The 19,636-nt window shown below is 51.2% G+C and overlaps 1 protein-coding gene across 1 annotated transcript in view; it reads left to right on the top strand.

The window, feature by feature from the left end:
* Positions 1-1,012: 1,012 nt before the first annotated feature.
* Positions 1,013-19,636, top strand: part of SH3GL1 (SH3 domain containing GRB2 like 1, endophilin A2) — a 45,467-nt gene continuing 26,843 nt past the window's right edge. Inside the window, exon 1 of the mRNA XM_010601268.2 lies at positions 1,013-1,201. Coding sequence (XP_010599570.1) covers positions 1,157-1,201 — 45 coding nt within the window. The 5' untranslated portion in view covers positions 1,013-1,156. The remainder of the gene's footprint in view (positions 1,202-19,636) is intronic.

Below are 19,636 nucleotides of genomic sequence, written 5' to 3'. Positions count from 1 at the left end.
CCTTTTATGCATAAAGGATGGAGGAAAGACTGGTGAAGAATATGCAAAAGCAAAACAATCTTAGCAAAGGCCCATAGGCATCTGGGATCATGGATTATGGAACAGGAAGAGAGTTGAGGTCAGAAAGGTTGGTGAGGCCAGATTATTCAAGTTTTGCAGGTGGAGTAAGAAGTTTGGAATATATCTTGAGGGCAGTAGGTGGATTTTAAACGGGGGAATGATGCGATCTAAATTGTGTTATAGAAGCATCTTTATGGCTGCCTTGTGGGGAATGATTTTAAGGTGGGGACACCAGCAAGGAGGCTGGTGGAATGGTCTGGGCCAGGGCAAGAAGGGCAGTGGGGATGGTGGAAAGGAGGTAGACGCTAAACACAGATGTCTGACTTAGGCAAATGAATGGATGAACACAGAGCAGGGTGGGGGGAGGGGCTAAACACACAGAGGAATTGGGAATAGCCGAGGTTGTTGTTGCACGCTATGGTCAATTTCAACTCCTAGTGACGGCATGTGACAGAGTAGAACTACCCCACAGGGTTTTCTAGGCTGTAATCTTTAGGAAGAAAATCGCCAGGCCTTTCTTCCGCGGAGCTGCTGGGTGGGTTCAAACTGCCAACCTTTCCAGTTAACAGCCTAGACTTTGACCGTTACACCACCAGCGATTAACTTCTCAAACACCCCCTCTCCCCACTTCCAAGGTTTCAGTGCCTATCCTAGGAATTCTCGCCACTTCCAAGGTTTCAGTGCCTATCCTAGGAATTGAGGGACACCTCCGGGACTGCAGGGGAAGCTGCAGCTGCGACGTCCCCTCTAGGCTCGCACTGGGCCACTCGCTGGTGTGGGCGGCCTCTTCCCAAGGCTGCCCAAACGCGCGTGCACTCCCCGGCCGACAGGGGGCGAGCGTGCGCAGAAGAGGCCGGGGGGAGCGGGGGCCGGCGCCGGAAGTGTGCGGTTGCCATGTAATATCCTGGCCGCGCGGGCGCGCGAGGGCTGAGGCGGCGCAGCGGCAGGCGCGGAGCTGGAGAGAAAGCGGCTGAGGCGGCGCCGGAGGGGCCGCTGAGGCGCGCGGGGGTCGGTGGCGCCCGGGAACTTGTCGATCAGGCGGTCGGTCCGTCCAGGTCGCTCTGTCCGGGCGGGAGGCCCGACGGCGGGAGGCAGCATGTCGGTAGCGGGGCTGAAGAAGCAGTTCTACAAGGCGAGCCAGGTGAGCCGGGACCGAGCGGGGACCGAGCGCGGAGCGACAGGCTGCCGGGAGTCCGGGGCCCAGCCCAGGCTCGGGAGGGGGCCGAGGTGGCGGCCTTGGCACGTGTCCCCCGCAGGGTGGGGGCGCCCCGGAGGAGCGGGGGGCTGCGAGGGGGCGCAGGCCCTGCCCGCCATGGGGGCTCCAGTGTCCTCGAGAAGGGTGGGCAGAGACGGAGCAGAGCTGCACCCACAGTTGCCCAGGGACGGGCACCTCTCCCCTGTGAAGTTGGGGTGGGGGGGCGCGGAGAAGGGGAAGCACTGTGCTTGGAGGCTGTCGACACCGGAACCTACTCTTGCCAGATAGCCCGGGGGGCAGGGAAAATCTGTATCTAAAGCAATTTTTAAAAAATCCTTGTGGCCGAGCTGGTCCAAACCGGAAAGGGTAAAGTTAGACTCCCAGCCCGTCCCTCTGATCCCTCTCCCCAGAGACAAGGACTGTCACGGGTTTCTTACATCTCCTTCCAAAGATGTGTCTGCACCGTTACTTTAAAAGGCACACACAATGGCTCTGGTTGTTGTTAGGTGCCACGAAGTCGATTTCGACTGAAGTTAGGCTCCCTCCCTATCTCTCAGGCGTCCTGTCCGTCTCCCCAGGGACAAGGACTGTGTTACCCATTTCTTTTGTCTCCTTCCAAAGATGTGTGTGTACCTTTATTTTAAAAGGCACACACAATGGTTGTTAGGTGCCATGGAATCAAGGTTCGCCTCATAGTGACCCCATGTGACAGAGTAGAACTGCATGGTAGGGTTTCCTAGGTTGTAATCTTTATGGGAGCAGATCGCCAGGTCTTTCTCCCGCAGAGCCTCTCAGGCGAGTTCAAACCACCGACCTTTCCCTTAGCAACCGAGTGCTTAACCGTTGTGCCACCATTCTATATGTTCTTGTATACCTTGTGTTTTTCCTTAAATGTGGCTTGGAGATTGCACTAGAGCCGGGTTTATTAGCCTCAGCACTATTGACATGTGAGGCCCTATTCTTCTCTGGGGTGGGGCCATCCTGTGTACTTTAGGGTGTTGAGCAGCATCCTGGCCTCCACCCAGTTGATGCCTGTAGCATTACTTCCAGTCACGACAACCACATATGTCTCCAGACATTGCTAGTGTCCTGTGAAGAGTGGGACAGAATCACCTTCCCTTTCTTTCTTCCTCCTTGCCAGAATGATTGCACTAACCCCCTAGAGCTTCTCGGATCTTTCTAACAGGTATATGTAGTATTCCATCCCATGGAGTATGTCATTGTTCTTCTTGTTGGGTGCTGTCAAGTTGATTCTCACTCGCAGCGACCCTGTGTGATGGAGTAGAACTGCCCCATAGGATTTTCTTGGCTATAATCTCTATCCAAGAGCCTGGTGGCACAGTGGTTAAGTGCTCGGCTGCCAATGAAAAGTCTAGTTGGAACCACCAGCTGCTCCGCGGAAGAAAGATGTGGCAGTCTGCTTCCGTAAAGATCACAGCTGTGGAAACCCTATGGGGCAGTTCTACTCTGTCCTGTAGGGTCACTATGAGTCGGAATCAACTTGACAGCAGTGAGTTTGTTTTTGGAATCTTTATGGGAGTAGATCCCTAGGTCTTTCTCTGGTGGAGCAGCTGAGCGAGTTAGAACCACCAGCCTTTCAATTAGCGGCCAAGCGTTTAACCATTGAACAACCAGGGCTCCTCTATGGTTTATTTACCTTGTTATCTGTTCGTGGACATTTAGATTATTTTCAGTACTTTTCTGCCCCAAACAACACTATACTGAATAGCCAGTGAGTGTCTTTGTTTGTGGGTAGGATTGGATATATAGAATAAATTCCCAGAAGTAGAACGCTGAATCCAAGATTATATGCATTTTATACCTGACAGACATTATATATATTTTCGGAAAGTCCAAGCCCCGTTGTTTACAGATCTGATGAAAGCTGTGGGTAGGAAACTGGGCAAATGCAAGATTTTGTTTATTAATTTCAGAGGGTCCCTAGCTCTCTTGAAGCCTGTTGTTCCGTGCATCCCAGGTTAAGAGTCCTAGGTGTGGAGTTTGTGTGGATGGACTCCAGGGAGGGATAAGCGATGATCCTAGGAATTGTCTGAGCACCATCCACAACTTGGAGTCGTCAGAAGGAAGAAAAATGAAGGAACATAAGAAGCATTTGCTCTGGAGTTGATTCTGACTCACGGCTCCACGTATGTCAGAGTAGAACTGTGTTCCATACGGTTTTTGTTCTGTTTTTTAATTTTTATTTTGGTGAAAATATGCCCCGCAGAACTTAGGCCTGTTCCTTAGTTTCTGCGTGTATAGTTCAGTAACACTCGTTACGTTCATCCCCTCTCCTTTCTCGCTGTCTCTGCCCATGTTGTTTGTCTCGCCATCACTGACTTAGACTCGCTCTCCCCTCAACTTCTCATCTGTGCTTTAGTGTGGACAGTTGGATATCATATAGATAATTCTCTAAAAGAACGCAGTGCTCGTGGTGAACATGCTCTGCTGAGTTAGCTAAATGTTTGTTGAAAGATGATTTTAGGGGATAATTTCAGTTCATAGTTTGAAAATTTCCGCTGAACGGTAGATTCAGGGGTTCCTCTCGTCTCAGAAGGTCCAGTAAGTCTGGCATCTGTGAGAATTTGCAATCCTGTTCCTCATTTTCCCCCCTTTTGATTGGGATTAGTTGATCGATGCTTTGAACCAAACGTTCAGTGACGGTGGTTGCACGCCGTCTGGTTCTTCTGGTCTTGCAGCCGAGGAGGCAGCAGTTGGTGGAGGGGTCAGACCTGCGGTCCAGCTCCTCCTCTGGTCCCTGGGTCTCCTTCTTCCACGGGGTCAGACCTGCAGTCCAGCTCCTCCTCTGGTCCCCGGGTCTCCTTCTTCCACGGGGTCAGACCTGCGGTCCAGCCCCTCCTCTGGTCCCCGGGTCTCCTTCTTCCACGGGGTCAGACCTGCGGTCCAGCCCCTCCTCTGGTCCCTGGGTCTCCTTCTTCCACGGGGTTTTCAGTGGCAGGTTTTTAGGGAGTCGATCTCCAGGCCTTTCCTCTGAGGCATCTTAGGGTGGACCTGAACCTCCAGCATTAACTGTTTGCAGCACCCAGGGACTCCTGAAGAAAAATGAGGCCCCAGCAGCAAACAGCTGGTCTCTTTTGCCCCTTGAAGAAGCAAGTAATGACCTCAGTGATTGTCGCAGGGTGTGTTTCTAGACTCCCAGATGGTGGCAAAATTCTGGGGGAAGAGAGACTTCATCCAGAGGAGTTTTGGGAGTGTTGCCAGACGAGCTACTCCTACCCTTTTGCCCCAGGAGGATGAAATGCAGTGACCTGGCCCTGGATTAAACCTTGTCCAGCAGGCGTCAGTCCCCCACGTGCCTGACAGAGGCGCCTGGAATACTGCTTACCAGCTTGGGCCCTAAGCAGCCCTGCTGGCACAAACGGTTAAGAACTCAGCTGCTAACTGAAAGTTGGTGGTTTGAACCCACGCAGCAACCCGGTGGTTTGCAGCCCTAAAGATTAAAACCAAAAGCCCATTGCTATCAAATCAATTCCAACTCAGCAACCCCATGGGACAGAGTAAAGCTGCCCCATAGGGTTTCCAAGGTTGTAAACTTTATGGCAGCAGGCTGCCACATCTTTCTCCCACAGCAGCTGGTGCGTTTGAACCACCAACCTTTCGATTAGCAGCTGAGTGCTTAACCAGTGCACCACCAGGGCTCAGTTCTGCTCTGTTATATGGGATTGCTGTGAGTTGAAATCCACTCAATGGCACCTAACAACAAGCTTGGGCCCTAATATAATCCCTCCTGCAGGGAAGATGCCCCGACAGGTCCTGGGAGAATTCCTGAGGGACCTTTTTTCTTTGCATAAACAGGTCTCTGGATGTCCTCCTCTCCTCCCTCCCCCAAGATATTAGGACCCCAGTACCCATGGTGGTGGCCGGTACCATCCCCAGTAGACACCTGCCAGAGGGACTAGCCAGGCCTCTCAGGCCAGCCACGAAAACCTTCTCTCTCGGGGAAGCAAGACGACCTGCATTCAAATTTGTGAAAAGTGCTTTGAAACCTGGAAAGCACAGTATAAGGGTCAATTTATTATCTCAACACCCTGAGGCCCAGTCCCAGAGATTTGCTGCGATGGCCACATCCGTCCCCAAGAGTTGTCTTCTCGCCTCCAGCTCAGTTCTGTGTTGAGTTGTGCTTTCAGGAGCCCACATTCAGTTCAGTTCACTTTTCTGCACTGGCTTCCTCTAGCTCTCTACCATGTTGATTGGTTATCGGTATGTGGCCATGTATTCGTGTGTTTCTTTTCTCAGTCTTAGTAACTACCGCCACTTTCATCTTCTTCTGTGCCTGAGGATAGCGGAGAGACGTCTGTCCTTAATGTAATAACTGATAGTTCTCGCTGTGTGAACTGGCAATATGTTCCATATCAGTGGTTCTCAGTGGGGGAGATTCTGTCCCCCAGGGGACACTGGAGATGTCTGAGGACATTTGTGGTTGTCACGACTTGGGGGGGGAGTTGCTATTGGCAACAGGTGGGTGGAGACAAGGGATGCTGCTAAATACCCTATGGTGCACAGGATGGCCCCGCCCTAGAGAAGGATCCGGCCCTCACGTCAGCAGTGCTGAGGGGGAGAGAGCCTGCTGTAAAGTTTGAGAAAAGTTTTAAAAAAAAAAGCTTTGAAAAAAGTAAAGATAACTTTATGCATATAAATATATATATAGTGAAACCTGTGAGAGCCGGGACTCAGCGGGACTGCCTTGTTTTTCCAGGTCTCGCCTTTGACGGGGTGCAGTCTTACCACTTTTATGTCACTCGTTTTAGTGGAAGATAGTTGGGTTTTCCTTCTCTCACAGGTTTCCACCTTACACAGGTTCCGGTTTCCACAGGTTTTACAGTCTATCCACAGATGCGTATGTGGGTATGTATGTGTATACGTATATATGTACGTACACGCACACACACTCATACCCTGATGGGCCATTCATGCAGTAGCGGCCCGATTTTCCTAGTTTTCTATACACAGACGCAAAAAAACAGAAAACCAAACCTGCTCCTGTCGAGTTGATCCCAACTCATAGCCACGTCTTTCTTGCGCAGCGCGGCTGGTGGGTTCGAACTGCCGACCTTTTGGTTAGCGGTAGTAAATAAGCACTACGCCAGCAGGGCTCCTCTACACAGTCGAATACTTCCGTAAGACTCGACAGCCAGACTCCTTCGTTCCCGAGTCCTTAGGAAAAGCTCAGAGTGTCCTTTGGTAGGTAGGATTTTTGAGCTTCCATCCGTGCTTCTCAGCCAGGGGCGATTCTGCCCCTCCGGGTACATTTTACGACGTCTAGAGACAGGTTGTTTTCACAGCCGGGGGCGAGATACTAGCATCCAGCGGTTGGAGGTCAGGGATGCTGCTCGACACCCTCCAATAAAGAATTACCTGGCCTCAAATGTCAGTAGTGCTCGGGTTGAGAAACCCTGCTTTAAAACAGGTTCTTGGTTTCAAAAGCTTTATTACAGTGTTGTTGCGAAATTGAGCAATAGAAGCCAGATGGAAGTGACAGAGCTGGAAAAGATAAACTTGTTTCCAGCAGGTGAGGCCATGATATATATGCGTGTGTGTGTGTGTGTGTGTTTGTGGTAAATAGACAGGTAACATAACAGTTGGCATTTCAAGAATCTTTACATAGTTCATTGACAGTAAATACGTTGATCACGTTGTTCACCCATCATCATTCAAGAATTGAGGTTGTGATATTCGTAGAAGTCTTTAATCTTTCATTAAGGAGCCCTGGTGGTACAGTGGTTAAGCACCATCTGCCAACCAAAGGGTCGGGGGTTCAAACCCACCAACCGCTCCACCGGAGAAAGTTGCGGCAGTCGCTTCTGTAAAGATTGTTGTTAGGTGCTGTCGAGTCAGCTGTCGAGTGACCCTGTGTACAACAGAACGAGACACTGCCCAGTCCTGCGCCGACTTCACAGTTGTTGCTGTGTTTGAGCCCGTTGTCGCAGCCACTGTGTCAGTCCATCTTGTTGAGGGTCTTCCTCTTTTTCACAGACTCTCTACTTTACCAGGCATAATGTCTTTCTCCAGGGGCTGGTATGGGGCAATTCCATTCTGTCCTATAGGGTCACTATGAGTTGGAGTCAACTCGACGGCAGAGGGTTTTTTTTTTTTTAATCTCTCATTGGCTTTCGGGTTGGCACAGGTAAGCACTCAACTGTTAGCCGAAAGGCTGGCGGTTCAAACCTACCCAGAGGTGCCTTGGAAGACAAGCCTGGTGATCTGCTTCCAAGAGGTCATGGCCTGGAAAACCGCATGGAACAGGTCTACTCTGCACACATGGGGCCATCGTGAGTCGGAATCGACTGAGCAGCAACTTGTAGCAACAGTCTCTCATTGGTGGTGCTGGTAACAGCTTTAGCCACGTCCACGTTAAGTCACCTGTGAAACCCTTTCAGGTCATGTTCATAGTCAGCTTTGGCTTGGGCGGCGGCTATGAGTTTGTGCTTCCCCTGTTATGAACCGGTTCCCCACTGGTTGAGGGGCTAAAAGTCTGAGGCCGGGGCCGCAGTTGAAGTTGAAGAATCCGTTATTGAGGAAGACATAAAAGAAGTAAGTTGCCATCCGTCTTCTCTCCAGGGCTCTGATCCCCGCTGTCCCCCTCTGTGCTGTGCACGCTGTTAACAGCTGGCTGTTGTCTGTGGCATATCTGGAATTAGAGGGCAGCTTTCTGGGCATTCCTGGGGAGAGCCAAGGAGGGTGAAAAGGAACCCCACTAATGAGACCCAGGCCTGCAGGTTCGCTGCTCTGTGTGTGTGTGTGTGTGTGTGTGAGAGAGAGAGAGAGAGACCTCAGCTGCAGACTGGTTTCCTGATCATTCTTGTGGCAGAGCCATGTAGAGATTTGAGCGTGTAACTAGGGGTACAGCTGGCAGCTGCCAGGAATTCCGGCCCGACCTTTTTTGCCTGAGAGGAGGGAGAGGGTTTTGAATTGAAAGATCGGATTGGTCTAAGCCAGGAGGCAAATTCATGCCCCGCGTTGTCACTTAGCTTTGAAATTCAGGGAGTGCTCCCTAAACTGCTCTGGTTGCCATGGAGTTGACTCCGCCCCATGACGACCTGGTGTGTGTCAGGGTAGAGCTGTGCTCCCTACAGTTTTCAGTGGCTGATTTTTCGGAAGTAGATCGCCAGGTCTTTCTTCTGAGGCACCTCTGGGTAGACTCAAACCTCCAACCTTTGGGTTAGCAGCCTAGCATGCTGACTGTCTGCACCACCTGGGGACTCCTGAATGCCCCCTGAGCATGGGGTTTGTGCTTAGGAGGAAGGGGCAGACTTCATGGGAAAGGTTGCAGGGTAGGGGAGGGCAGCATGGGAGTCTGGCTGTGTCGTGGGGGACCCAGCACCCTGAACCTATTAGAAAGGTTTGGGCTGGCCCTTCTGAAACACACGCCACGTCCCCAGGTACCGCCTCCTCTGACCTACTTTTTAACCCGTACCGCCTCCTCTGACCTACTTTTTAACCCGTTTCGTGGAATTACAATTTTGTTTAGCAAGTGCTCAGTTTGCTAAACAGTAAAGGTGGGATGAAGTTAAAATACGAAAGTGTATAGTTTAGCTTAACTGGTAGAAACTGTCTGCGTGGACAATTGTGCTCTTTTAAAGAACTGTCTATATGGAATCAAACTGACAACAGCAACGGGACTGGTCAGGTAGAAAGCTTAGGGGCGGTGAGTTTACGTTAGTGGGGGAGGAACCATTCAGAAAAAGGGTGAGAATGGTTGCCCAACTTGAAGGATGTAGTCAGTGTCACTGAATTGTACATGCAGAAACGGTCCAGTTGGCCTACCTTCTACTGTACATGTTCTCAGCAACAAAAAGTTACAACATGTAAAACTTTTAACCATTTCTTTCTGGGTGAATAAAAATGTGGAGCAAGTGCCTTGGGAAGAAGGGCCAATGCTGAGGCTGGTGAGCGTGGTCTGGGGAGAGGGGTCCGACCCAGCGTTGCAAAGGCAGGTTCTAAGCACGAGGGCCGGGGAGTTCAGCAGCTGCAGGCTAACCTCCGAAAGCACCTTTTCCTTTGCAGGCCACTGGCATCGGACATAGGAAGGGGTTTTGTCATGGACTGGCCACGTGCCTTGGGATCCGGGTTACGTCCTTCCTTACAGGAAGCCATGAGGACTTGAGTCCAATAACGAGTGACATTTGCTGACTTCGTTCTGTGAGGCAGAAACCAGAAGTGGGGATTCTGTGGATGTCTGCATCCTGCGGAATCAGTGACAGGCAGGGCCTGCTCACCCCACTGCCAGTCGTCAGTCGGTTGTGCTGGGTAGCCAGCCAGGTGCTTCCAGTCAGGAGCTGTGTGCTGGCTGGACCAGGAAGCACAGAAGTCTGAGAGTGCCTTCCCAGAGGGATGTGGGGCCTCATCACACCCTACCCCTCCCTGGGCCTGTCTGTCCAGCAAGGCTAGCCTGACGTCCTTCGTAGTACCGGCTTAGTAATCACGGAGGAACCTTGTCACCACACAGCATCCTGTATGCTCTTGTTATTAGCAAACCAGGGCAGAGAGCCTTCGTATTCTCCAACTATAAATGTGGAATCGGCCGCGGCTCATGGCAACCCCACGTACAACAGAGCGAAACATTGCCCAGTCCTGTGCCATCTTCACGATCGCTGATATGTTCCAGTCCATTTTTGAGGCCACTGTGTATTTTGAGTGCCTTCCAATTTTGGGGACTCATCTTCCAGCACTGTATTGTGAATATTCTGTTGTGATCTGTAGGGTTTTCATTGGCTGGTTTTTGGATGTTGTTCACCAGGCCTTTCTTCCCAGTCTTAGTCTGGAAGCTCTGCTGAAACCTGTCCACCATGGGTAACCCTGCTGGTATTTGAAATACTTGTGGCTAGCTTCCAGCATCACAGCAGCGTGGGCTCCACCACAGTGATAAACGAGGCGGTGTAAATAAAGCAGAGAGCCGAAAGTCACCTCTGACTCAGAACCTTCTTGTGTTTATTAAAGACCAGGGTCGAGCTCTGGAAGCTAATCACCCTGCTTAGCTGGGTGTGTTTCAACCCAAAGCAGTGCTGTCCTTAATTATATTTTACAGGCTACTTAATAACAGCCTCTGGGGGGAAGTGTTTCCCGCCATCTCTGTTCAGTTTTAGAAATTTGGGGCTGTTCCATTTTTGAGATCCCAGACCTATGGAAGACTGAGGAAGTAAACGGAGAAGATAGTTGTGTGTATTCATCCACCACCGGCCAGGCTATCCACCCTGCCTTCCCTTAGTGAAACCAGCATTTGAATCTGTGTTGCCTTGGGGGCCCGAGCTAGTGCCTCAGAGGAAAAGCTTCCAGGCCCATACCAGTGCAGCCCCTGCTCACCTCTTGCTATGTGCCCTGAGCCTTTCTGACCAGGGACGTAAAGGCACAGTTTGGCTCCCAGTCCTGTCTTAGCAACCTTCAAGTTGTTGCCAGCATTTTGAAACTCTCTACCTGGGGATACTTAGTTTCAACTTGAGGCTGCAGCCAACCTCGGTGGTAGGATTTCAGAAGCAACTGCAGTGTTGGCCCTGCCTGAGGCTGGGGGAGTGGAAGGAGGGAGATGAAACGTTTTCTGTGTTTCCTGTTGCCAAAGTGGGTGGAGTGTTTCTAAGCTGTGTTGTTGTCAGTTTCCACCCAGTTGGCCCTGGCTCGTGGTGATCCCGTGCACAGCCGAACAGAATGCTGCCCTGGTCCTGTGCCATTCCCATGATCGGTTTTGGTTTCAACTGTTGTGATCCATAGGGTCTTCATGGCTGGCTTTTAGAAGTAGATCACCGGGCCTTTCTTCCTAGTCTGGCTTAGCCGGGAAGCACCGCTGAAACCTGTTCGAAATTCTCACAGCGCGGAAGCCTCCACTGGCAGATGGGTGGTAGCTGCGTATGAAGTGCATTGGCTGGGAATCAAACCCGGGTCTCCCGCGTGGAGGTGAGAATTCTACCACCAAGCCACAGCCATCCCCAGCTTTATCAGTTGCTGTCAGTCAGCTCCCACTCACGGTGACCCCGTGTGTGTCAGAGTAGAACTGTGCTCTGTAGGGTTTTCAGTGGTTAATTTTTCAGAAGGAGGTCATCGGGCCTTTATTCTGAGGCACATCTGAGTGGACTCGCACCTCCAGCCTTTAGGTTAGCAGCTGAGGAAGTTCACTGTTTGCACCAGCCAGAGACTCCTGCAAAGCTCTGGGGAGGACTTCATGCTGAAGTGTTTCAGGCCATGGGCCTTTCTGCCTGCAGCCAGGAGCTCAGCAGGCCCAGAAGCCTCTCTCCCTGCTTTTGTGCTCTCTGCCCCCAGTGGCCTTTCATGTGTGCTGGGAAGTAGAAGGGGTGGTCTTTGCTGGTTCTTACTCAAAGCTGTCCCAGGAAAGCTGGATGGAAGAATGTGTGGGACCCAGCAGCAGCTGGTCTCCCTCTCTCTCTTTCTCAGGCCTTTCACAGGGGTGGACTTGGCAACCTCTTTTCCTGAGTGTTGCAGTTTGGTTACGTTTCTCTTCATTTCCTGTTAAGCAGTAACTAGGGCTCCATGAACCCTGCCCCTCAGAGGGCTCTTCTGGCTTACTTTAGAAAAACCTGACTTGGCCGTGAGAGCGGGGTCACGAGGAGACTTCCCGACCACAGCAGGAACCTCCACGTAGGACTTCCTCCAGAGGCCCCGGCTCAGCCCCGCACCATTGCCAGCTGTGGGCTGGGCGCTCCTGTGGCCTCTGCACGTCCACACACATGCAGTCCGGGCCCCAGCAAGCGCTACACGTGGCGTGGGAAGCAGTCCCTTCACTTCCCTGGCCACCGACCACCTGTGCAGGGGCTGGCAGGCCCAGGGACGATTTAACATCATAACGATATTAGATGCCCGCACGCTGAACATCCCACTCCTCCTGGTGGACACAAGGTCTCCTGCCCTGTGGCTCCTGAGCCTTCTGCAGGGAGGTCTTCCTGGGCCCCTGTGGTCAGACCTTTGTGCCAGAGTCCCAAGGATCCCTGCACAGAACCTTCCCTGTAGCTATTTTACGTTGATTTGGGTGACTATTCAGTTGTCCTTGTCACTAGATTATAAGCTCTTTGCGGGGCTACCCCCCCAAAATAGTTGCTATTGAGTTAACTCCTACTCATGGCAACCCCGCGTGTGTCAGAGTAGAACTGCGCTCCATAGGGTTTTCAGTGGGTGATCTTCGGGAAGTAGATCGCCAGGCGTTTCTTCTGAGGCACAGTTGGGTAGACTCAAACCTCCAACCTTTGAGTTAGCGGCTGAATGCATGAACCATTTGGACCACCGAGGGACGACTTTTTGTGGGCAGGGACTGGGTATTTCCCTTGCCTGGTATAGCCCCAGTGTCAAGCCTGGTCCCTGGCATGTCCCAAGAACTCAGTCAGAATTGTCTGATAGACACACAGATGGACAGACAGGCACCCCCCTACATGCTCCAACAATGGCTGCGTGAGTGGGTTGCAGGCAAGCAGAGCAGGAAGCATTGCTGGGAGCACATCCCCTAGGAAGCAGAGCTGGGGTGCTGCACTGAGTTGAATAGTGTTCCCTAAAGTTTGTGCCCACGCAGTACCTGTGAATGTTAAGAAGAGACCTTAGTTCGAATCCACCAGGCTTTTCTGTTGTTACTTGGAAGTAGGGCCTTTACAGATGTCGTTGGTTAACTTAAGATGAGGTCATACTGTTCAGATGAGCAGGGTGGGCCCTAATCCAATATGACTGATGTTCTTATAAAACCGACAAAATAAAACCAAACCTGTTGCCGCTGAGTCAATTCCAACTCCTGGCGACCCTATAAGACAGAGTAGAACTGCCCCACAGAGTTCCCAAGGAGAGGCTGGTGGATTCAAACTGTCGACCTTGTGTTTAGCAGCCAAGTTCTTAACCACCGTGCCACCAGGAGGGAAATTTGGATGCAGACGATGGAGGCAGGGATTGGAGTGCTACAACCACAAGCCAAGGAATACCTGGGGCCACCAGAAGCTGGAAGGGACAAAGGAGGATCATTCCCTAGAACCTTCAGAAAGAACAGCCCTGCTGACATCTTGATCCTGGACTTCTGGCCTCCAGGGCTGCGAGAGAGTAAATGCCTATTTAAGCCCCCCAGCTTGCAGCACTTTGTTCCAACTAAGAACAGATGGGTGGGGAACTAACACAGACTGGTGGGGTTCAGCTCTGACTGGGCGTTAGGACTCCAGCAGCCCCAGCCCGGTTCCCACATGAAAGTAAATTATCTTCCACGCTTCCTCAACCGTCCACCTGGTCTGCTGGGGCCCTGCCCAGCCGTGCTGTACCGTCCTGCCTTCGTGGTGGTGATCTGGCCCTCTCCTTCCTTCCCTGCCCTGGCCACATTCTCTCTGTCCACATCCTGTTTGTCCTTCACAGCTCTGCCTAGAGCTTCCTTTATCCTTGGCGTCTCCTGAGATCACCCTTCAGAAAGGATTTCCCCACCCTCCAACCTCCCAGCTCAGCGGGCTTCCACCCAGACACCACTTGCCAAGCATGTCCTTGCATCAAAAGTGCCTTTCTTCCCACCCTGCAGAAGCCGCTTAAGGACCTGCTTGTGCCTGACCCCGTCGGGGCAGGGGGGCCTGGGTCCTGCCGGCCCATGCTTCACTGAAGGAGCCATTTACATGCGCCCTAAGAAGGCTGAGTGGGGGCTCCTCCTTGGAGTGGGCCTAGAACTGTCTAGTGACAGAGCTGAATGTCCCTGCAGTGTCCCCCATGGTGGCCCTGGGCAGGGCACCAGGGAGGCCATGGGGCTCCCCAGGCCTTTCAAGGCTGGGCCAGGAACAGGTCCTACTGGTTTAAGAAATGCAAAGCTCAGAGATTGTTCCATTGGCTCGGGAATGCCAGCCAAGGTGACCTGTGCTTGGCTTGGCCAGAGAGGGCCCAGTGAGTCCTGGGCAGCCCTCCATGACCCAGACCCGGCTTGACTAGGGTTCATTGGCCCAAAGTGGGCCATCTCTGGCCTCCAGAAACCTGCTCCCCAGAACTCTGCTTAGACTCGACTGTCTTCAACCCCCGACCTGCTCCTCCACCCTGTCTTCCCCCTCGTGCCTTCCTCGCCAAGGGGCTGTTTTGACTCCACTGATATCTTCCCTCTGCCCAACAGCTCCTCCCTCAGCTGCTGGTCCCCTTTGGCTCCCTCTGTGGACTTCCCATTCCTGTCTGGGCCATCCGCCTCTCAGGTCTCAGCTGCCTCCAGGTGCCAGCCACCCCTTTTTGCGCTTGTCTTCCAAACCGACTTAACTAGCCCTGACACTCAGCACCCTAAACTGTGGTACATAGGGTCTCTATGAGTCGGAACTGACTCGATGGCCCCTAACAGCAACAAACTGCCCCACGGGTACCCCAGATTCAGGTTCTTGAGTTTCATGCCCCTGATACAAGCCTCCTCCCTTCCCTTCTCGTTCTGTGCTTAGGCTGCTTCCCTGCCTGCACCCTGGCCTCCAGGGAGCTCCACACTGTGGCTCCAACTCACCATGCCACCCTCTGCCTACAGCAGCACCTAGAACACTGCCTGGCACACAGTGGGCCCTTGTAAACACTGTGAGCAAACACTCAGGCTTTGCCGCCGACAGCCCATACAGTTCTGATGCAGGTGGTTAACACTCTCGCTGCTAACTGTAGAGTTGACAGTTCAAGTCCACCCAGAGGTGCCTTGGAAGAAAGGCCTGGCAATCTACTGAAAACACAGCCATAGAAAACTCTATGGAGCCCAGTTCTACTCTGCCAGCTGGTACCTACACAGCTAATTAATTTGATTTTGTTTCCTTCAAATCGACTTACTTCTTAAAACTTAAGTTTCTTTAAAAACGAATCTCAGTGTTATTTCTTGCTACAAGTAATTATAACTAAAAATGAAATAAAAATATAATTGAAAACAAAATAATGGGAGCAGCTCTTCCTACATCCTGTACCTCCGGGCCTGATGACCGCTCTCTCTTGTTAAAAGCACAAACCCTGTGCCTACCGTTACTGCACATCTCTATCGAAGATTCTGTAGAATCATCCTGATGGGGGCTATGAGGAGGGAATGTGGGACAGAATTTCAGATTCTCATGGAAGACACTTTGTAGATCATTGAGGCTGGATGAACCCCTGGAACTATTTTGCCCTGAGATCATCTTTAAACTTTAAACCTTCAACCAAAAATATCCCCTGAAGTCTTCTTCCAAACAATATTGTTTGTTGTTAGGTGCCATCGAGTAAGTTTCAACTCACAGCGACCTGATATACAATAGAATGAAACTCTACCTGGTCCCACACCATCTTCACAATCCTTGCTATGTTTGAGCCCATTGTTGCAGCCAGTGTGTCACTCCATCTCTTTGAGGGTCTTCCTCTTTTTCGCTGACCCTCTACTAAGAGTCTCAGTCATCTAGTGCTGCTGTAACAGAAATACCCCAAGTGGATGGCTTTAACAAAGAGAAATTTATTCTCTCACAGTCTAGGAGGCTAGAAGTCCAAATTCAGGGTGCCAGCTCCAGGGGAAGAAGTTCTGTCTCTGCTGGCTCTGGGGGCAGGTCCTTGTCACCAGTCTCTCCCGGTAGAGGAGCTTCATAACACAGGGACCCTGGGTCCAAAGGACACACGGTTTTCCTGGCTCTTGTCTTGTGGTGGTATGAGGTACCCCTGTCTCTCTGCTTGCGTCTCTTTTTATATCTCAAAAGAGATTGGTATAAAACACAACCTGATCTTGTGGACTGAGTTCCACCTCGTTACTATAACTGCCTCTAATCCGCCCTCATTAACATCACAGAGGTAGGGTTTACAACGCACGGGAAAATCACATCAGATGACAAAATTGCGGACAATCACACAATACTGGGTATCATGACTGAGCCAGGTTGACATACATTTTTGGGGGACACAATTCAATCCACAACACTTAACACGATGTCTTCTCCAGGGACTGATCCCTCCTGATAACATATCCAAAGTACATGAGATGTAGTCTTGCCATCCTTGCTTCTAAGGAACATTCTGGCTCTACTTCTTCCAAGACAAATTTGTTCATTCTTCTGGCAGTGCCAACACCATAGTTCGAGGGCATCAATTCTTCTTTGGTCTTCCTTATTCACACACACGAGGCGATTGAAAACACTGTCGCTTGGGTCAGGGCACCTTAGTCCACAAGGTGACATCTTTGCCTTTCAACACTTTAAAGAGGTCTTTTGTAGCAGATTTATCCAACGCAAAAGTCGTTTGATTTCTTGACTGCTACTTCTATGGGTGTTGATTGTGGATCTAAGTAAAATGACAACTTCAGTATTTTCTCCATTTATCATGGTGTTGCTTACTGGTCCAGTTGTGAGAATTTTTATTTTCTTTATGTTGAGGTGTAATCCATACTGAACGCTGTAGTCTGATTTTCATCAGTAAATACGTCAAGTCCTTTTTGCTTTTAGCAAGCATGGTAGTGTCATTTGCATATCACAGGCTGTTAATGGGTCTTCTTCCAATCCTGATGCCCCGTTCTTCATGTCATCCAGCTTCTCAGATTATTTGCTCAGTATACAGATTGAATAAATATGGTGAAAGGATACAACCCCACGGCACACCTTTCCTGATTTTAAACCACTTCGTATCCCCCTTGTTCTGCTCAAACAACTGCCTCTTGGTCTATGTACAGGTTCCTCATGAGCACAGTTAAGTGTTCTGAAATTCCCATTCTTCGCAGTGTTATCCACGGTCTGTTACGATCCACACAGTCGAATGCCTTTACATAGTCAATAAAACACAGGTAAACGTCCTTCTGCTATTCTCTGCTTTCAGCCAGGATCCATCTGACATCAGCAGTCATATGCATGTCCTCTTCTGAATCTGGCTTGAGCTTTTGGCAGTTCCCTGTGTACTGCTGTGACAGTTTTTGAATGATCTTCAGCAAAATTTTACTTGTGTGTGATATTAATGGTATTGTTTGATAATTTCTACATTCGGTTGGATTGCCTTTCTTGGGAACAGGCATAAATACGGATCTCTTCCAATCGGTTGACCAGGTAGCTGCCTTCCCAATTTCCTGGCATAGACGAGTGAGTGCTTGCAGCATCATGTCTGTTTGTTGAAACATCTGAATTGGTATTCCATCTATTCCTGGAGCCTCGTTGTTCGCCGGTGCCTTCAGAGCAGCTTGGACTTCATTCTCCGGTACCATCGGTTCCTGATCATGTGCTCCCTCCTGAAATGGTTGAATATCAACCAGTTCTTTTTGGTACAGTGACTCTGTGTATTCCTTCCGTTGTCCTTTGAAGTTTCCTACGTCATTGCATATTTTGCCCATAGAATCCTTCACTGTTGCAACTCAAGGCTTGAATATTTTCTTCAGTTCTTTCAGCTTGAGAAATGCCGAGCCTGTTATTCCCTTTTGGTTTTCTAACTCTGGTTAAGCAATAGTTTAGCTTAATCAGTAAAGAATGTCTGCCTGGAGCATTGTGGTCTTTTAAAGAATTATCTATATGTGATCAAATTGACAACAGCAATGTGAAAGGTCAGATAGGAGGCTTAGGGGACAGTGAGTTTATGCTAGTGGGGGAGGAGCAACTCAAAAAAGGGGGGTGAGAATGACTGCAGAACTTGAAAATATAATCAGTGCCACTGAATTGTGCATGTAGAAATGATTGAATTGGTGTATGTCCTCTGAGTATATTCTCAACGATGACAACAAAATAACACCCACGCAGATATACAAAACCCACGTGCGAGTTTCCCCCTCACCAGAGTGAGAAGTATTGAACAAGAATTGCAGAGTGAGTCCTCTTCTCACCGTGGGATTCGTGTAACTCCACCGTGGGCCACCTTCCTCCCACACTTGGCAATACACAGCCCCACATAAGCCGTTACCTAGAAAGTCTCAGTCCCCACGGCTGCCGCGCCCAGCACAGGCTCGCTTAGAGTCAGGACATCCTGCCACCTTAGTCAAGGCATCTGGGCCCACTGAGAAGCGTGAGCTTTTGGATGTGGGTCACTTTGGCAACAGCCAAATCTGAGTGTCTGGGGAAAGCATGGCAGTGATTGGCGGAGTTAATGTTCTCAGGGAGTCCCAAGGGGTGACCTTGGCCGATCGTTTCAGCGTCTCTCTCCAATAAACCTTAGTCCATTTGGTAGATGATTTTTCTGCTGTCTGGTCCTCAGCCCCTGAATGGGCCTAAGACAGGCTCTTGTTCTTAGGGAGCCCCCCCGCCCACCACCCCTGGGATTTATAAAACATGGGGGGACCAAAGGATCCCTCACCTCCGTCCCACGTTGCTGAGCCGAGGCCCCACAGCTGACTCAGACCGGCAGGCGCCCGTCAGCCAAGCAGTCCCTGCTCATCAGAGTCTTAGTTGTTGGAGACAGGACAGGCAGCCTGTGTGGCTTGGAGAGGGTGGCCGACGAAACTGGGATAGTTTCCTAACCTGAGCCCCCGCCCAGCTGAGCACTGCCCTCACCTTTTCTGAGGACCGTGGGCTCACCTTTTCTTCACGGCCAGGCATCCCTGCTATTGCGTTGTTGCTCTTAGCTGCCGTCCAGTTGGTCCCCGACTCATGGGACCCTATGCACGACAGAAAGAAACACTGCCTGGTCCTGCGCCAGCCCCATGATCAGCTGTGGATCGGACTGTTGTGAGCCGTAGAGCTTTCATGGGCTGATTTTCAGAAGTCAGTCGCCAGGCCTTTCTTCCCAGTCTGTCTGATTCTGGAAGCTCCACCGAAATCTGTTCAGCATCACAGCCACACGCAGGCTCCCGCTGACAGATGGGTAATGGCTGCGTGTGAGGCGCATCGGCCACGAATGGAGTCTGGGCCTCCCACGTGAAAGGCAAGAATTCCACCACAGAACCACCACGGCCCCTGGTGTTATTTGTGGGGGTGGTAGGGGTACCGTATGAATTAGTGTCTTGCTTCTTGCTTTCTCTGGTCGAGCCAGCATTTCACCTGCTGGGGATCTTTGAGCTGCTGAAGAGGCACAGCCCTTGGGACCTGACAGAGTGTCTCTGTGAGGACCAGCGAATGTGTGTGTGATACTCACCACCCAGGGCAGCACAGAGGCCCCTGGGATGGGCAGTGTGGGCCATTTTTCTCCCCCAGCTTTCACATCCTAATTCCACAGCTCTGAAATCGCCTGCATGTCCCCCAGGCTCTGGACGCAACTAGGGCACCTCTTCTCTCCAGCAGGGCTCCAGGGTGGCTGAGCATTCCCTCTATGTGCCCCTCCTCCCCAGGCCTCCCCTGTGTCCTGGAACACCCCATGCCTGCTAGCTCCATACAGGGCCAGCCAAAGGCAGGAGCACGCCCCTCCTGTCCATAGAGCCCGGCCGCACCTCTGATGGGTGGGCTCCTCAGTGTGAAGCTGCAGGGACCCAGGTGTGTTTGGAACCTGGTGGGAAGGTGCTTGTTGAGGGGAGCGGGCATGAGGGGCTTTCTGTTCCTGGAGTCCCAG

This window comes from Loxodonta africana, chromosome 3 (assembly GCF_030014295.1).
Source record: "Loxodonta africana isolate mLoxAfr1 chromosome 3, mLoxAfr1.hap2, whole genome shotgun sequence".
NCBI lineage: Eukaryota > Metazoa > Chordata > Mammalia > Proboscidea > Elephantidae > Loxodonta > Loxodonta africana.
The sequence above is the reverse complement of the archived record's forward strand: the minus strand, read 5'-3'. Positions and strand labels throughout refer to the sequence as shown.